The sequence below is a fragment of the Macaca fascicularis genome, chromosome X (assembly GCF_037993035.2).
Source record: "Macaca fascicularis isolate 582-1 chromosome X, T2T-MFA8v1.1".
NCBI lineage: Eukaryota > Metazoa > Chordata > Mammalia > Primates > Cercopithecidae > Macaca > Macaca fascicularis.
Genome location: NC_088395.1, coordinates 90,820,039 through 90,840,023, shown reverse-complemented (window position 1 = coordinate 90,840,023; position 19,985 = coordinate 90,820,039). Strand labels below are relative to the sequence as shown.

Genomic DNA, 19,985 nt, shown 5'->3' with positions numbered 1-19,985 from the left:
TGGACCTTCAAATAAGGGTAGGTTTTAATTTTGTTTTAATTAAATTTCCATTTGAGTATACTAGATCATACTCAAAGATGTAAATAGCAGGCAAGTTAGGTAGAAGCTGTGTTGCCTTTGGATAATTTTCATGGTTATATAAGATCAAGGTTTTTGAAAATGTCAAGAGATTATAAGATTATTTTGAACAACATTTACTTTTGAAACTTTTTATATAACATTTACTTTTAAAACCTTTCAAACCTAGTAGGTTGACTCACAAAACAATTTAGTATCCAAATGAACTTTGAATTACTAAATGCAGAATGAAAATAATGAAAGTAATTCTGAGTTTTAGTATGGAAAACCAACACTTGGTTTTAAACATCTCGTTTTGTATAAGGACTCTATCGTAGGCCTACTTGGAGAATATGTATACTCCCACATTGCTCCAAACTAGGCCAAAATATGTGCCCCTTTTATGTAATGGAGGTCCAAATGTTACTTGGGATATTGAAATAACTCTCCATTTTCTATTTTTCAGAGACTCAAATTTACATAAATGTGTGGGCTCCCTTAATATTCAGAACCCTAGCAAGGGGTGGGACTCTAAGTCCAAAAAAGGCTCTCTTTTTGAAACCAGGCTTAGACTCAAATCATCTTATCTTCCAGGGAGCTATCCAGGGTACTAGACCATGTGTACCAAAGGTGTCATGACACCCTGGGCAAAAACTCTGCCTATTTCAATGTCTATCTATTTTCCTAATTTCAACCTGCTTATATCTGACTTATTGACCACACGTAACCTAGAAGTCTATCACCTGCCGCTTGTGTTCTCGGTCTAAACGAATACTCTGCCTCTCTGTTTCCCTTTCTCTGTCTCTCTTTCTCTCTATGGTACGTGTGAGATATATATATATATATATATATCTATATATATATATATTCTCTTATCGACACCTCCAAATTTACCCATTTTCATAGTCTGATTCCTTAACAGGGCATCAGAATAAAAGGCATTTTAATTATGTTCAACTATATAGACTAGTAATTTGTTATTGGCATGCCAACTTTTCTTTGTATATAATGAGGTTTTAAAGTGACATGCCCTAGGGACATTTTCCCCACTATCTTGGCGATTAACATTTGGCTTCTTGTTAATTATGCAAATTTCTGCAGCCAGCTTGAATTTCTTCTTAGAAAATTGGTTTTTCTATTCTATCACATCGTCAGGTTGCAAATTTTCCAAACTTTCATGCTCTGCTTCCCTTTTAAACATAAGTTCCAAATCCAAATCGTCTCTTTGTGAATGCATAAAATTAAATGTTTCCAAGGGCACCCAAGTCACCTCTTGAATTCTTTGTTTTTTAGAAATTTTTTCCACCAGGTACCCTAACATATCTCTCTCAAGTTCAAAGTTCCACAGATCTCTAGGGCAGTGGCAAAATGCCACCAGTCTCTTTGTTAAAGCATAGCAAGAGTTACCTTTATTCCAGTTCCCAACAATTACTCATCTCCATCTGAGACCACCTCAGCCTGGACTTCATTGTATCACTATCAGCATTTTGGTCAAAGCCATCTAACAAGTCTCTAGAAAGTTTCAAACATTCCCACGTCTTCCTGTCTTCTTCTGAGCCCTCCAAGCTGTTCCAACCTCTGCCTGTTACACAGTTTCAAAGTCGCTTCCACATTTTCAAGTATGTTTATAGCAGCACCCCACTACCTTGGTACCAATTTATTGTATTAGTCTGTTTTCATACTGCTACAAAGAACTGCTCAAGACTGGGTAATTTATTTAAAAAATAGAGGTTTAATTGACTCACAGTTCATCATGGCTGGGGAGCCCCAGGAAACTTACAATTAAGGCAAAGGAGAAGCAAGGTACCTTTTTCACCTGGCATCAGGAAGGAGAAGTGCCCAACAAAGGAAGAGCGCCTTATAAAACTGTCAGATCTTGTTAGAACTCACGCACTATCACAAGAACAGCATGGTGGAAACCATCCCCATGATTCACTTACCTCCACTTGGTCCCTCCCTTGACAAATGGGGATTATGGGGATTATGGGGATTACAATTCATAATGAGATTTGGGTGGGGACACGAAACCTAACCATATCAGGTCTGGATGGGATACGGGAATACCTAGAATGCTGAAAAAGAAAGAGGGTGGGACTGAACCTTGAAGTTCCAACAGGTAGCGATTGGGAAGAAGAGGGATGATCCAGTAAAGGAGACAGAAAGATGTATAAGAGAAACAATGATGTAGGAGAAAAACAAATATTAGTTTGTTCCAGAGGCCAAGTAAAGAAAATGTTTAAAGAAAGAGTGAGTCATGAACTTCCATCAAATACCACCAAGTGTTCAAGCAAGCTGTCAATAACATGTTTTTGCTGACGGGAGAGATTCAGTAGAGAGAAAAAAAAATACATGATGTTAGTGGGGGGCACGGGTTGCAGAACAAAGCCTTTGAGTAGGCAAGAGGAGCTGGAGGAGACCCAGCGCTCAAAAGGTTGGCCCTGCCGGGCGCAGCGGCTCACGCCTGTAATCCCAGCACTTTGAGAGGCTGAGGTGGGTGGATCACAAGGTCAGGAGTTCGATACCAGCCTGACCAACATGGTGAAAGCCCCTCTCTACTAAAAATACAAAAATTAGCCAGGCATGGTGGCACACGCTTGTAATCCCAGCTACTCGGGAGGCTGAGTCAGAAGAATCGCTTGAACCCGGGAGGTGGAGGTTGTAGTGAGCTAAGATCGCGTCACTGCACTCCAGCCTGGGCAACAGAGAGAGACTCCATTTCAAAAAGAAAAAAAAAAACAACAAAAAAACCCAACATTGGTTGGACCTAGTTAATACTGTCAGTTCAGCCAAATATGAGTTTATGCGTGTGTGCGTGCACACACACACTCTCACACATTTTTACGATTTATAGCCCCGTGCACCCACTACTTTCAAAGCTTTGGCTTTTAGAGAACCCTGTTCGTTAAGCTCACTTTCCCCTTGAGATTTTCAGCAGAGTAAGTGGGAGGACACTATCAGTTATCCTTGTTTGTAATTCAGTGCAATCTCTGTGGCCAGCTTTGCTTCATTAGCTCTTGAGACCAGATGATGAAATAAACGGAGGGCGTAGTTCAATAGCCCTAGGTGTAGAAGGGGAAAGGGGGTGGTGTGCCTTTTACGAAGAACGTTAGAAACCTCTCCAAGGTCCTGAGTTGGTTTAGCCGCTGTTACAGTTGCTCTTTTAAGTCTTTGAAGTGTCAAATGCGGAATAACTTTTAAACTTTCAGCTCTGAAGTGTTTTGATGAGAGGCATCTTGATCATCCCCCGTGTAATATTGTACTTTATCTCTGTTATATCGCCAGCTCCCAATACAGTGTGTGGCTTAGAGTAGCCAAGTAGTAAAGCTCGCTTTGAAGAAAGTAGTAAAAATTATGATTATTGTTACTACAGACGCAATATTCTCAGAGGGGACTGGAGGATGGGCAAGCTTCGGAATCATGCCTTTGTTGCCACAAGTGGAGTCCATTAAGTGGCATATGTTTGCCTGTGTGTGTGCATGTGTGAAGAAGAGTAGCATTGTGTGTCATCAATAGTGTGAGGGTAACCAGCGGGAGCATCCTGAGAGGGACAAGTGAGGTGGGGGGTAGGGAGGACAGGCATATTTATTCTTTTTTAAACGGGGGTTATCCTGCCTTTACCTCCTAGGAGGATAATGTATGATGTACTAAAATCCCCGCCCTAGTATTTGTCACTAAGTATTGAAATGGGCGTGGTTTGGCATATAAGACACCTGCTTTTCGTAAGCCCTGCAAAGAGATACTCTTGGAGTCCTACCCTGCCTCTGACTCCTCAAGTGCTCGGGAGGGTCCTCCAGTTCCAGCATCCTTTTTGAGAATCCTACCGCCCGCCAGCAGCGCTGCTCCGTGGACTCGAGAGGGCCTGCTGAGCATGTGTGAAGAGTGCTGCGCATGCTCCGTGGAGCGGGCCGGTTTACCGAGGCGCTACCAGGGGCTTTTACTACTCTTCAGCAGTCTCCCCAGCCCAGCACCCCCCCCCTCTATCCCACCACCCACCACGCGGTCCTCCGCATCCACCCCGCCCCTCTATCCCGCCCCCTTCACCCCAGGCTGGGGAATCTCCATTGACGTTTGGGTGACGCCGCTTTGCCGCCGCCGTGGGGGGGGGTCCAGGCGCCGCACAGGTAACGCCGCCGCTGCCGCCATATTGACAGAGCAGGGAGCGGGGAGGGGACCCGAGGAAGCGGGGTGTTGGGGGGAGTCACCACCGAGCGGCTGTCGTGGTGGTGGCAGTGGTGAGCGCGAGCCGAGCGGCAGCTCTCGGAGAGGCAGCACAGAGTTGTCTTCTCTATGGGAATCACCGGGCGGCGGCGGCGGCGACCCCCTGCTCCCAGCCTCTGAGAGACCCGGCGGCGAGGGCAGCGGTCGCTGAAGGCGGGGCTGGGGGTCGCTGCTGCGGCGGCGGCGGGCCAGTTCAATAGACAGGATGCGCGGCTGCGCCAGCGGTAGGCGGCAGCTCCTGTTCGAGTGCTCCTGAAGGGGAGATGCTACCATTCGCTCCTCAGGACGAGCCCTGGGACCGAGAAATGGAAGTGTTCAGCGGCGGCGGCGCGAGCAGCGGCGAGGTTAGTGTGGTGGCCGAGACGGGCTGGAGCCAACCCCCGCCTCCTTCCCCTCAAGACCTTGGCTGGGGACCGAGAGAGGAGAGGCGTGGGGCCGGGAAGCGGGCTCCCGGGCAAGCCCCCTAGATGCTGCCTCCACTGCCCTTTCGCTGGGGAGCGGGCGGGGATGAGACGGCGGGCTCGGGCATGCGGAGTGAGTGCAGCCTGGGCCCGGGCTCGGCCTTGGGCGGAGCGCCTGCCTGGCGGGCCACGCCAGAGTTGTTGTGACTAAGTTTCTTCACTTTCCGACCCGAAGGGGAACTGGGGGACTGGCGGGGTGCTGTGCCTGACTCCGCGCGTCCCTTTTTCTCCGCCGCGCCTAGTTTGCTGGCTGGGAACATTTTGGGGGACAGCTGCGGACTCCAGCTCGCTGTTGAACCCCGGGCGCTTTACGAACCCAGTGCAACAAACACACCAAGGTGACTAAGTAACTCTGGGGACATTTGCACATAGGCACGAGTGTTCCCTGGTAACAGCTTTCTCGTTTCTCTGTGGCTTGTTATGGTTCCTTGTAATGACCCATGTCGAGATACACTGGCGACCTATCTCCAGTCGCCAGGTTTCAGGTGATGTTCTACTGCTTCCTCTCAGGTCCCCTTGATTCTACTGCACTCTTGCTCCGCCCCTTCTCCTTTCCACAACCCCTGTCCCCGCCCCGTTGGTCTGTAAAAGAAGACGCAAAGTAAACCCCAGCCCTCATAAATAAGTCGAATCTTTGGTAAGACTTAGCGAGGTTCAACCAAAATATTTTGGTTCACCTCTCTTCCCACTCTTCTTACCTCTGAAACTGTTCTGGTTGGGCTTTGGTCAGCTGTGCAGTGAGAACTTAGATGTACACAGGTGCTTTGTTTTAATTGTTATAAAAGCGGGCAGCATTTAAACACAAAAACGTGTCTTTTGTGATAGAAAGTTGGATCCTTTTCTGATAACTTAATCGACTGCGTACTACTCCAGTAGAGGCCACCATACACCTCCTAAAAATAGTTGGTGAAATTGATTCACAGTAGGATATTTTGAGGTAAGACTCTCAATCCTCGACATCTAAAGGGTGCAACTTTTCTTCAAGTACTTGGTCCATTAAAAAAAAAAAAAATACACATTTGGCTGTTGTATGATTACCTTTTTTTTTTCTTTAAATTTTTTTGTTGTTTATCAACTAAACTGGGGTAAAGATTACATGCTAGAATAGGATGTGGTAAGGAATGTAGTGGAAATAAATTCAGAAATACCCTAAATCTGAACCCTCTATACTTATAGGAAATATTTTACTAGTAAACCAAGCAATTCCAATATACATTTTAATATTTTACATCTCGTAAGAACAAGATAAATGAATAGGTGTTCCTTTCTTGTTGAAATGTGGGAATGCTAACTGCACAATTGTCTAGCAAGTCTATTGAAGGGGAGAGGAACTTTGTTTTATTCATGTATGTAACTTACAGAACTTAGAGTTATAGGCATTTAGTTTATAAAAACAGTTAAATGCTTTGCCCTATAAGGATGGGATGGGAGGTGGGAAGCCTTTTGCATGCCTACTATTTTATTATTTCTGTTAACTTTGAATGTAGTATGTTTTAAATTGTAATTACCACATATGGTTTTTTTATTGTTTGCAGTATGTTTTAGGTATTGTAGAGATTTAACAATGGGTCTCTCTACCTCAGCAATTTGGAAAAATACTCGAGTGGAAATTGTTAATCCCTATGAAGTAAAACGAAAGGTGAAGGTAATGTGGTGAAGATAGTATTTCTGCCTTCTTTCTCTAAAACAGTTATGATTGGTTAGATTTAACCCTGCAAGTTACTTAATAAAAAATATTCTAGGTGAAAACTAAATGCTACATTTGAACAGACCCACTTAGTACTTAGAAGAGTTTGTTTGTTTTTAATTATATTCTTTTGATAAGAAGTAAACAAGTTTACTTTTGATAATTCATATTTATTTTAATTACAAATTTGTTGATGTTGGCTTTAGAAATGCTAATTTTGAGTACAAGGTCTACAACCCTCAATCGTGATAATTTTAGGACTAAGAGTGTTTTTGTTGTAGAATATATATTTTTAAAATGTGTTAGAATCCTTAAAGAAAATGTAGGTAAGAATCTGTTAACTTTAATGTCAAAAGAAATAATTTCCGTCCATTTCTGTGTGTGTTGAATCTGGTAAGATTAAAGATTATAGACAATACCATATATTTTGGAGTCTTTTTGTATCTTTTACCTGTCTTGCTTGCATGGACAGTTGTTAACCTTTGAATTACCATTCAGAAGTGTGTAAATTGGTTGTTTGAGACTCTTAACATGTTTTCCCACAGGAAAAACTTATCAAGGCTACTTACATTTTTAGATCAGTACACAATAGCGAGGTATAATGATGCCGAGCCTAACCACTGTTTGTAAAATTGTTCTATGGTGAAATGTGTCAGGTTTCAACCAATAATTAGCTTGATCCCAGTGAGAGGAGGAGAATGGGCCTGAGAAGGGGAAACCTGGAATCTTTTGGTTTCTGGGAAGAGAGTTCTTAGAAGAGGGGAAATAGGGTAAGCAAGAAACTGGTTGTGAGAGCTCTTGCAGGGACTGTCTCAATCAAGTCTACTGGGAATAGGAACTTCAAAGGGCATCACCCCTCATGCAGTCACAATTTTAGCTTTTGACTGGATTCTGTCAGGATCAAGAAAGAGATTTTACTTGAGATGGGATGGGTCATTCCTGGGCAAGGATCATAAAGAACAACCTATTTGACTAATGTGAACTTTTCATGATTTAATGCCATGCATGTTACAGTTTGTTCGCTTAGTTGTTTTTTGGTGAGGAACTAAGTGCTTCCTTATCGAGTTGATTATAGAATTTTCACATTTCATATCATAGTAAACATCTAGTACTTTTATATTATTTCTTTAGCAATGCTGTTTTTGTTTAAGCAAGTTAGTTTTTATTTATTTATTTATTTTTCGAGTCAGGGTCTTTCTATGTCATTGCCCATTGTCCAGGCTGGCCTCGAACTCCTGGACTCAAACAATCCTCATGCCTCAGGTTCTCGAGTAGCTGGGACTACAGGTGCTCAGAACCATGCCTGTCTAAGCAAATTAGTTTTGAGAGTATGTAGTTTACTGATAAAACCAATTTGGGAAAAACTTCTAGTTTTAATTAATTCTCATGAGACCCTATAGTGATAGAGGAAAGAACAGCTTTGAAGGCAGGTAAATCTGAGTTCTTGTCTGAGCTCCATGCCATACTCATGGTGTGACACAATCCACGTTACCTAACCTTTCTGAACCTCACTTTTTTTATCTATAAGTTGGAGAAAAAACCATCTTCAAGAGTTGTTTTGTAAAGAAAATTCAGTGCTGGGTTTAATAAACTTAGCAAGATGTTTTGCACATAGTCTCTAGTACACAATAGTTCCTCCTCTTTTCCCACAGCCATCATGCCTCTTTCCATGCCCCTAAACTCTGAACTATTGTTATCTATGTTAAAATCCTGGGATTCAGATAACCATGGCCATGACTTTCCGTTTCGTAAGCAGTTTTTCTTAAGAACCCTTCCTAAATTTGATCATTTCATCTAAGTATAGTGGTGTTCTCACTGTGAATGTTTGTAATCACAGATAGGGTGATCCAGGGATTAAATACAAAGTTATATTTAGAAACACTGGAAGGATAAGAAGAGACAGATAATTTCATTTATTGTATCTGGCTGATGAGGTGTTTCATTGAAAATTTTAATATTTTTAAAAATTCTGAACTCTTGTCATGGTAGGAATTGGTTCAATTCATGAAGCATTTATTGAGTACAAGGCAGTGCTGTACATAGTGCTGTAATGTGAAATGCTTACGTTACCCCCACAGGTTTACATTCAGGTAGTTAGACAGGCATGTATGGAAATTGTTATTGTAGAAGGCACAAGATTATCAACAATGGGGTGGTGGTGGTGGTGATGTGGTGGTGGTGGTTTAGGAATGGATCTGGTAAACCTTTGTGAAGGAGGTGGAATTTGAGCAGGGCATTAGAAAGTGGTAATATTTTCACAGATGAAAGGAGCATATTTCACGTGGATGGGGACAATATAAGAAAAGGCATGGAAATGTTCTGAAAGAAGGAAGAGTCTGATACTGTTACAAGTCTGTGATATGGGAGGGGGGATATAGTGAGAAATAAGATAAGGAATGTATTGAAGGTAGGTTAGGCCCAGGTTGAATGGGACTTTTTAAGCAAGTTTAAGGGTTCAATTTTATCTCATAAATAGGAGTCACTGAAGGTTTTTGAGAATATGAGTGACATTAGATTTGTGCTTTGAAAAATAATTGATGGTAGTGAAGAATGGGGGAGATATGGAAGGTGGGGAATTCCAGCTAGGAGGCTATTGTGTTAGTAGAAGTAGTAGTGAGATTTTTGAACTAGTACAGAAAGGGTAGAAAAGAGATGACTGATGGGAGAGACCTGGCAGAGGTAGAATAGTTACAATTTGGTAAATGATTGGATGTTGGAGAGTAAGAAGAAATAACAAACAACTGAGATTAGAAGCGTCCTGGTAGGAATTAATTCAATGTAACAGGTATTTAATGCATGCCTGCCAATATAAGTCTCTATATTAGCCACTAGACTAATACAAAAATCAATTGATCTTTGTAGTATAGGGAGATAGAAAGCTAAAATGAACTCTCCCCTTTCTAATATTGTATTGAATAATAGCACTCCACTCTGAAGATTTCTGATCGTGCTTAGAATGCTTAAATTCTTTACTACCGAAGGTGAATACGCTTATTACTAGCTAAAACTTTTTTTTATTCTTTTTAAATGGGCCTTAGGCCTGTAATTCTTGTTTCACCAATGTTCATCTTAAATAGTCAGCAGCCGTGAGTACAGAGTCCTATTCTGAAAATAGTGACCATTACTTATTTCTGGAATGTAGAAAGAGAGCAGGGACATCTGTATTTTTTGTATGCTTTCACCAGGTTTATTTGGAATAGACAAGCAGGGAGGAGTCAGAGGACAGTGGCCCCTCCCTGCCACAGGTGCCTTCTCAGTTCCTCCAAATCAATCTTTCTTTAAACCAGTCTGATCTGGAAATATTCAGGTCAGTTCCTCGGGGCAGGGCCTCTGTATTTCCCTACCTTGATTAGTTCATCAAGAGAGCTAATCATTACCTCTGTGTTCCATAATAAGACCTACTGATAGTGTAGTTGCTTTTCTGGGCCATATTGTTTTAGTACCTACTCTCTCGTCTAGAATTTTGATGAGGAAATGCAAGATTTTTTTCCCTTCCTGTAATTTCTTTCTTGGTGCCACCATTGTATGTAGCAACACTTCTTAAGATTTGGTAAGCACTGGGAATCTTGAGGTATAAGCCTTTCAGTACTTTGTCAGATTTTGCTATGTAATGTTTATTCATTTATGTTATTTCCAAGGATTATTTACTGTTCCTGCCGATAATTTTTGTGTGTGTGTGTGTATTTTCTTTATTTTTGTTTGTTTTTAGGTGGGAAAGGAGTTGAATGGGAGAGAGATTTAGAGAGCTGAGCTGAATCTGGCTTTTGCAGATAAGAGATGTTTTCTAAATTGCCCTGGGAGACATTCTGTAACTGATTTCACTGCTAGATTTTAATCTGTATCTCTACTTTAGAAACATGTCCTGCTGTAATTTTGTGTGCACGTGTGTGTGTGTGTGAGAGAGAGAGAGAGAGAGAGAGAGAGAGACAGAGAGTGGGGAAGAGAAGAGACAGAGAAAGAGGGAGGGTGGAGTAGAGTGCATGTGTGTTACTTGTCATTTGCTTCATTTCACCAAGTATTTGAGATAGTATATGGGAAATATAATCTGATAACTATTTTGATATTGAGGATAAGGGAAAACAAAGTAGGAGATATATGAAAAGGCTGGAGGGTAGGGAGTGAAGAATAAAATAGAACACAAATAAGCAGGCCGTAAGGGTCTACGACATGTTTAAAATACAGTTGAATTATAAATTTGACCCTGAGTTTCCTTAGCTGGTTTTTCTCAACTCTGACTGTGTATTATGTGTTTACCTGGGGGTTTAAAAAAATTATCCATGCCAGTGTTCCACTCAGAGATTCACATTTAACTAATCTAGATTCCCCAGTTGCTTATGATGCACAGCCAGGGTTAAAAACCACAGCTCTAGGCCAAAGTAAAAAGAGAAATAGTCACATAGTTGTCACTATTCAATAGGAAAACAAAGAATATTAATTTTTAAGCTAGCAATTAGCTCTACAGTAAATTATCTGTGAATTGTGATATTTTTCTGTGTGTTTTATTTTGTTGTTGTTTTAAGATATGACTGGAGCCAAATGGGGTTGTTTGAACTGTCGTGTATGTTCTTGCTGTTTAGTTTTGAGGAATTTGCTTTTCCAGTAGCATTAAAAACAAAATTTTAGCACCGTAGCTAATTTGCATATAGTTTGGCCATAAAACTAAGAGGTTAAATTACTTGTTCACCCATTTTAATAGCTAAGTAAGGAGATAGTGACTGTTTTGAATGACAAATATCCCATTACATCTCTAACAAAAAATTTCAAAACCCATGGGTAATTATTACTATGGATCCCTCTGCCTCTCCTGTAAAGTGATTAAAGACAAACTTTAAGAGGAAATATAGCAATTTAAACACCCAATACAAATTATTTTAACCTGAAAAAATGTTGGAATCCATTCCATTTAAAAGTATCGAATCTTAAGGGAGAAAGAGATATAGCATTTATTGAGCATGAACTATGTACCAGCTAGTACTAGATGCATCATAGATTATCTCAGTTTTATTCACTCTTCGAAACATCTTGGTAAGACAGTTGTGTCTTTTTAACAGAATAGAAAGATACATGCAAGTTAGTGGGAAGTATGTCTGGAATTTGAAACTAGATTATTTTAAATTCATGCTTTTTCCTCTATACATTGCTATCTCCCCACTAAGGACAATATTGAAAATAAGGAGAGAATATAGATAAGTTGTTAGCAACCATATTAGATCAGCAGTCAGATGTGCTGATTCAATAGCCATGCCTGTCTATTTAAGTTAAATAAATGTCAACAAAATCCCAGCAAATCTGTTTTTTTGTTTTGTTTTGTAAACAGACAAGCATATTCTAAAATGTGTATGTAAAAGTACAAGACCTAGAAACTCTGGAACAGTTTGGAAAAAGAAGAATAAAATAAGGAATTACTCTATTGGATATTAAGTTTTACTATGTAACTATAATAAAGACAATGTGGTATCAATGGAAGAATAGATGCATAGATCAGTAGACCAGAATAGAGTACACAGAAATGGAGCCACACAAATACACTCAACTGAATTTTGAGAAAAAATGCAAAAACTAAAAAAATAAAGATGAAGATCAGTTTCTAAAATCTAAGGAAATTTTAGGGGGAAATTTGCTACCGTTTTCAAAAAAGCAGAACTTAAAATTTACACTTTCTGAAGATTCTGGGGAAATTATTACATAAAACATTTTTGCTATTTTCAATTACTACAGTTGAAATTAGTCATTAAGGCATAAGTGAAAATGGAACATGAATTATCCTAAAAATCATAAGCTTGATGAGAGTTGAGGTATAGGGATTTATTACTCTACTTAAAGGATCAGAGTGGACAAAACTTCAGAAAACAAAGGAGAAAAATGTCATATGAGGGGAAATGTGGACTGAATGTTAGGTTTCAAATGACTTTTAGTTTTTCTTAAATACAGCATCATGAGAGGGGTTTGGTGTATGTGTTAAAGAAATTGTACTAATTGAGAATAGTCAAAATTCAAAATTAAGGGAAATAGATAAACCATTAGGTCTGATTTGATAAAAAATATTTTGCATTCCTGATTGTTCACCTGGAGTAGATGCTGTGATAAATGAATGCTGTTGGAAACAATTCCATTTCAAACTTACATGGGCATATACAGAAAACCATATGTTGATTATAGAGACATATACAAGAATGACAGAACATATGTAAAATAATTTGTGTTTGATTTTGTACTTTATTTTACAGATGGAGAAGAGTAACTCTAGACCTGGCACAATCAAAACATTTATTGTGTTTATCATGTGTAGAGAAATTATGTTGGAATAAGTGAATACTTATAGAATCTCTTAAGGGAGGTCAGTCAATATGGATTTTCAAAAAAGACATGGTCATTCAGCAACTTCACATCTATAAACAATATTAATTTGATTTTATTTGGTCTTTATTCATGATGTTGTATATATCATTAGTTCTTTCTTTTTTATTGCTGTGCACTATTCTGTTATGTGAATGTACCACAGTTGATTTGTTCATTAATAAGTTGAAGGACATTTGGATTTGGGTTGTTACCAGTGTTTGGTGATTATGAATAAAGCCATTATACACATTTGTGTGAAAATTTCGGTTTGGACATAACTTTTCGCTTATATTGGGTAAACACTTAGGAGTGAGGTTGGTGTATGAGAATTCCAGCTGCTCTGAATACTTGTTAGCACTTAGTGTTGTCAGAGTAAGTGAAAAAAATTGGCTATTCTAATTGGAGTGTAGGGGTATCTAATTGTGATTTTAACTTGCATTTCCCTAATGACACATGTTGCTAAGCATATTTTCATATGCTTATTTGCCATCCGTATATATTCTCTGATGAGTTGTCTTTTCAAAATTTTTGAAATTGTTCAAATTGGGTTGTTTTCTTATTATTGAATTTTGAGAATTCTTTATATTCCAAATGCAAGTCCTTTATTAGATATCGATTTCCAAATATTTTTCCCATTCTGTGGTCTGTCTTTTCATTCTCTTAACAAAGAGTCGATGTTTTTCATCTTAGCAAAGTCCAGTTTATCAGTTTTTTTTTTCTTTTATGAATTGTGTTTTTGGTGTTGTATCGAAGAAATCCTAGCCTAATCCAAAGTTACAGAAATTTTCCCTTAAATTTTCTTCTAGAAGTTTTTTAGTTGTATGTCTTAATTTAGGTCTTTGATCCATTTCTAGTTAATTTTTGAATATGGTGGGTAGTGTGGTAGAAGTCTACTTTTTCCCACAGGTATGTCCAGTTGCTCTGCCACCATTTGTTGAAAAGACTACCTGTTCTCCATTGGATTGCCTTTGTACTATATCAAAACTCATTTTGTCACATATGTGTAGTTTTCATAATAATTTTAATGAATTAGTCCTGTGGAACTTCAGAATTGCACTTACTGAGCATAGATATATGGTGTTAATAAAATTAATTAACAAAATTAGTTAATAAATTCTTGAGGTTGTTTCTGTATCGGGTTTAGTGAAATATTCTTTATTAAAAAACAAAATAATTTCTGTGGTATATTTTCTTTGCCGTCATTAATTTTCAAAACTTTAAGTGACTATTCTTAGACCCTTTTATAGATGAGCAAACCTAATAGTGCTAGAAGTTTTGTGTGAACTTTCTCATTCTACAGTGATACTTCTCTGTTTATCTCCTCCCCCATATCTGTATATTACCCCTAACATTTTTTATGTAGCAGTTTGTGACCTGTTAGTTGCTTAGTACTAGACATGAAAACTACAAGACTGAATAAGCTTCAGTTCATATTCTAGAAACTATCTATTTGCCAAGAAAATGGGAGCCTGGATTGTTGGAGCTTTGTTAACCATCGTTAACATAGATTTAATTTTGCTCTTTTTAAATCAAATTATTTTGGCTTGGCATGGTGGCTCATGCCTGTAATTCCAGCACCTTGGGAGGCAGCATGAGAGGAATACTTGAGCCCAGGAGTTTGAGACCAGCCTGGGCAACATAGTGAGACCCTGTCTCTGAAAAGAATAAAAAATTAGCTGAGTGTGGTAGCGCATGCCTGTGGTCCCAGCTACTTGTGGAGCTGAGGTGGGAGGATCACTTGAGCCTGGGAAGTCAAGGCTGCTGTGAGCCATGACTAGGCCACTGCACTCCAGCCTGGGTTACAGAGCGAGACCTTGTCTCAAAAACAATTTATTTTAGTTTTTAAATTTGACAAATAGTAGTTGCATATTCCTTTTGGTTTTAAGATGAGAATGACATTCGTTCTTTGAGAAACATTTTTAAACTACTTTCTTTAACCTTGGTTAATGATACTAAGTGCCTCATGCCTTCCTACGTGAAAGAGGAAATATGAGAATAACGTAGGTTGGGTTTGTATTGAGAATATTGTGCTAATTAAGTTGATTGTTAAACTTAAGGAAATATAAACAGTTGGTTAGCCATCTCAGATTCTTTAGAAATTCGGAATAGCATAGAGGATAAGGGCTGGTTCCCTAGAGCTAGAATGCCTGGAGTTTAAATTCTGGCTCTTTATTTATTTACTGCGTGACCTTGGACAAGTTACTTCTCTGTACTTTACTTGGTCGCTCTATCTGTAAAATGGGGATAACAGTAGCATATAATATATATAAAGCACTTAGAAGAGTGTCTTTTCCATTGTAAGTACTCAGTAAATATTATTTTTAAATATATCACATCTGCAACCTGAGTTATTGAAGATTAACAGGCTTGGAAGTTAAAAAAAATCAACTATTGTATAATGATATTTAAGTATATCTAATTATGCAGTTATTAGAATTTCATCTTATTTAAAGGTATTTATATACAAATACACATTTCTCCTTTTTGACCATCTGCTTCTACATGTGGCTTGAGTTTTGAAACATTTTATTCTTCCTTGATTAGCTGTAGTAAGGCTGCTTTTTCTTTTTTGTATTCATTTCTCAGGAGGATGGTACTGCTTTTACTGAGCTTATATTTTCTGTATTCACTGAGCTTCTGTTTTCTATAGTCTATTGACTTGTGATTTTCTCTGAGCAGTTTTTTGAGAGCAAAAATTTATTAATGGAAAAACCCCCACACATATCAGGTAGAATTTGACCTCAAGCTAAGGTTGTGTAATAGCTGTCTATTTTTGACCTTCTTCCACATAGAAACCCATTTTAGATTTTAAATTTTTTCCTTTATTCTCCATTGTTTATGAAGTGATGAAAGAATAGAGTAATATGGTGTAGGATGTTTAGGAACTGTGACTCACTGGGACAAACGAATTGCTTTATCTTGTCACTAGCTTGCTGTATGTTTTAAGGTAAATATTAATCAGTTCTTCACATATAAAATGTGAATTAACATGTTTATGATTGTTTTGAGAAGTAACACAATTGTACTTTATATATAATGTTTGTCAAGAATAATAAAGTTATTTTTCCTTTCAAAAAATAACTAAAGATTTAGGTTTTCTAGACAAAGTACTTCTTTAACCCTGATATATAACTCAGTAGACAATTTAAACTTAATTCATACCCCAAAGGCAGTATTTTAATGTGATTATATAGACTTCATATCTTGAAGAGGTTACAACAGTGAGAATTACTACCTCAGAATGTCATGTGTGTATGTAGGTTGTATATATATGGGACTTCATTTATACCACATGAATACTTATATTTTTGGAAACTAAACTTCCCAAATTCATGTGTTGTAGCCCATATGAGACTGGCCAGACAGCCAGTGCCTTTGCATTGGGAACACTTTAGAGCTATTCAAAACCAATAAAGTCATTAGCTCTGATTTCAACTAAGCAGAGTAAACAAATTCCTGCCTGAATAGAAACTAGGGAGCTGCTTTTCTGTCATTGAAACAAGGTTGTAAAAACTCAAATGTTCTGGAAATACCTTCTAATGTTTATGTAATATTGATGTACTTAGTTTAACTCAGTAGTAACAGTAGTTACTCAGTGACTCAGTAGTAACTCAGTAGTAACTCAGTAGTAATAGTAGTAGTACAACTACTATTTTTAAAAAATAGTCCTTTTTAAAAGCATGATGATAATTGGATTTGTTTTAATTGGTTCTAAATATTATTTTGCATGCACTCACCAAATTATGATTAAATATGTATAAAGTGTTGTGTTACTAGATAGGGTTCATTTGGTTATTACTCTCAATTTCTGTCTTCATAACTGAAAACTAATTAACTGTGTATCTACCCATTTTTCCGTAATGCACAAAGAAATGTCTGAACTGAAGGACAAAATTTTATGTCACAAATACCAACAAATTTAGCCTTATAGAAAGATTTTAAGAAATATTTTGGTTGTTAATGTTTTAATTCCATACTCCTGTGGCATTATTCACAGATTCACTAATAGATCTTTCCCATTCTTTTGCTTTTCTAAAATATAATACCTGATTTCCTCCTACTCAAATAAGCTGTCAAGAAAGTAGAGCCTCGATATGTATGGCAGTTCAGTTTGTGCCATATTCTTGCTTTGCATAGCTCCCCTTACTCTTGGCTATGTAATAGCTAGCATATAAATGCTATGTAAATAGCTGTTAATAGAGATAATATTATTGCTATGTAATATCTAGCAATATAAATGCCATTTAAATAACTGTTAGTCGAGATAATTTAAAATACAGAGGAAGAGATATAACAGATAAATAATAGAATTTAAAGTGTAGAGGAGGATGTGCATAGTTATATGCAAAGACTACATCATTTTATATACAAAACTTGAGCATCTGTGGATTTTGGCATCCACGAGAGGTCGTGGAACCAATGTCCTATGGATACTGAGGTTCATAATGTGATTGCCATGCAAGATATGAAATACAAAGAATTTCTAAGATTTTTTTCTTGAAAACAATTTTATGACTAACCCAAACAATATCTTTTAATGTGATTTTGAAAAAGCTGAATTCCTCTTTGCTGTTAGCATTTAAGAGTCAGAAATGAGAAGTAAAATGACTTACTGTAACTTCTTCATGAAATTATGTTTTAAAGTTCGTTTTAAACATTTTTAGTAAGAAAACTAATAAAAATCTAAGGAAAAATAATGGCCTTTACTTATTATTGAAGTTATTTTATAAATTTTATTCATTTAGATCCCAGATTTTAGTCATTCCATTTTGTAAATATTTTTCCAGTGTCTATTATGTTCCAGATATTATGCTAGGTACTGGGGTAACCAAGAGTAATATGATGTGATCCCTTTCCTCCAGGAGTTTACAGTCTGATAGAGAGATGGAACAGATACTTAACAAGTAACGCAGTGTTTATTGATAGAAGTCTGCGTAGGGTAAGGTGGAAGGAAAAAGGGAAAGTGTAACGTGAGTCTTGATAAAGATGAGTTGACATTCAAAAGGACAGGTAATTCAAAATGACAAATACTCCAAACATCATTCATATTTAACTTTGGACTTGGTTTTATGCCTTAATTTGAACATGGATATGTTTTATCAGCTAATACTTTTACAACAGAGCCTCATGATTGCATTTAAATACCTGACTAAAGTAATCGCTTGGAGGCTCTATACTCTTGTCCCATTCTGAGACTCTTTAAAAAAAAAGACATCTCTTTTAAATTGATTTGAAACAGAATTGCCCTTCCTTAAGTCCTCCCTGAAGCAGTGACAATAATTAGGTGGGTATATTTCAAACCTTTTGAGGTACAAACTACAGGAATATTGTATAATTAGAAAGCCAGAAAGGATCAAAGTAGATAATTTAAAATGATTATTGTAGTTGTCATCGGATTTCTCATAAGCAGTATGTTGATAATATAATTTAAAAGTTCAAAAAGATTAAAGTGTTTTGGGGAAATGACCATAGATATTAATAAACCTTTGAAAATATTTGGTAGTATAAAAGACAGAGTACAAATTAAAATTTGCCTAGTGAATCCAAAAAAACAAACCAACTAAATCTTATTTTTGGAAATGTCTTGCTTAAAAGACTGTTAGATAAATTGATAAAGTATGTTATAGTAAAAATATACAAAGATACTTTTTTATTTCTCTCCAATTTGTATTTCTTAAAGCAAGGAGTATGTTCATGAATATGTATGTACCTTTATGGGTTGGTTTGGTAGATTCATTTCACATTGACCAAAAGTGATTCTATCATAATTTTAAAAGTGATCTTTCCACAACGGTATGACATATCAAAACTAAACTAGGGCTGGGCACTGTGGCTCATGACTGTAATCCCTGTGCTTTGGGAAGCTGGGGCAGGAGGATTATTTGAGCCTAGGAGTTCGAGGTTACAATGAACTGTGATCGCACTGCCACTGCACTGCAGCCTAGGGCGACAGAGTGACATCCTATCTCAAAAAATAAATAAATGAAATAAAAAACTAAACTAAAACTATTGAGTCAATACTATTATGATAATGATATGGCAGTAAGTTTTGATTCACAGATTTATTATTCTCTATACAGGGATCATTATTCACCTCTGATGACTTATTAGCTAAAATGTTTTTATATGTTTTTTTCTGTGTTCTGTTTTTGTCAGAAAAATATTCCCCCATCAGGCATTTATTGAGCACATGTCAGACACTGTGCCAGCTGCTTTAGGAACATTGTATGAATCCTGACAATCCTAGGTTGCTTATTTTACAGATGAAGAAATCGCAACTAAGAAAGCTTAATAAACTTTTCAAAGGCAGTAAAAGTAGAGCTTTAGAGTTTGAATCTTGGTCTGCTTGACACTGAAGAATTGTTGTTTTCATGACATACTATGCCTGCCTAATGAATGAAACACAGCATCATTCCTCAAGGAGCTTTAAGTCTAGATGCACATGACAAGAAATTTACCTGATACAGTGTATTACTAATCTTATTTTTAGCATTACAATTTTAAATTGTCATATATGTAAATATATATATATGAAACATAAAATTTACCATCTTAACCATTTTAAAGAAAACAGTTCAAAAGTGTTGAATACATTCACATTATTGTGCAGCCAATCTACAGTACTCTTTTTATCTTGCAAAACTGGAACTCTTTACATGTTACACAAAAGCTTTCCATTCTCCCCTTTCTGCCAGCCCTAGCAACCACCTTTCTACTTTCCATCTCTATGAATTTGACTATTCTAGATACCTTATATAAATGGAATCATATAGTATTTGTCATTTTATGACTGGCTTATTTCAATTCATATAATATCATCATGGTTCATGTTGCAGTGTGCGTCAGAATTTCCTTTCTTTTTAAGGTCGAATGATATTCCATTGTATGTATATATCACATTTTGTTTAACTTGTCATCTGTCGATAAATACTTGGGTTGCTTTTACCTTTTGGCTATTTGTAAATAATGCTGCTATGAACATAGGTGTACAAATATCTTTTTGAGACCCTGCTTTTGATGTTTTGATTCTATACCCAGAAGTGGGATTACTAGGTCATATGGTAATTCTATTTTAAATTTTTAAGGAATTGCTATACTGGTTTTCATAGCAGCTATACCATTTTACGTTGTCACCAACAGTGCACAGAAGTTCCAATTTCTCCACATCCTTATGTATGGTGGAATTGTTTTGAAAAAGTAAATTCCAAGATATATTCTGCATT

At 37.3% G+C, this 19,985-nt stretch overlaps 1 protein-coding gene across 6 annotated transcripts in view; it reads left to right on the top strand.

Annotated features, from left to right (window-relative positions):
• Positions 1 to 4,206: 4,206 nt before the first annotated feature.
• The window catches only part of RPS6KA6 (ribosomal protein S6 kinase A6), a 137,041-nt gene continuing 121,262 nt past the window's right edge, over positions 4,207 to 19,985 (top strand). For 3 of the 6 annotated variants that reach the window (XM_074029307.1, XM_005594038.5, XM_005594034.5), the window contains exon 1: positions 4,207 to 4,619. Coding sequence is in view for 4 of the 6 variants with exons in the window: in XM_005594038.5 (XP_005594095.1) it covers positions 4,539 to 4,619 (81 nt within the window). In the remaining 2 variants the exon portion in view is untranslated. Of the gene's footprint in view, positions 4,620 to 5,561; positions 5,674 to 6,271; positions 6,382 to 12,669; positions 12,761 to 19,985 lie in introns of those variants that run through there. The other 3 variants (XM_005594037.5, XM_074029304.1, XM_074029305.1) reach the window with 3 other exon arrangements.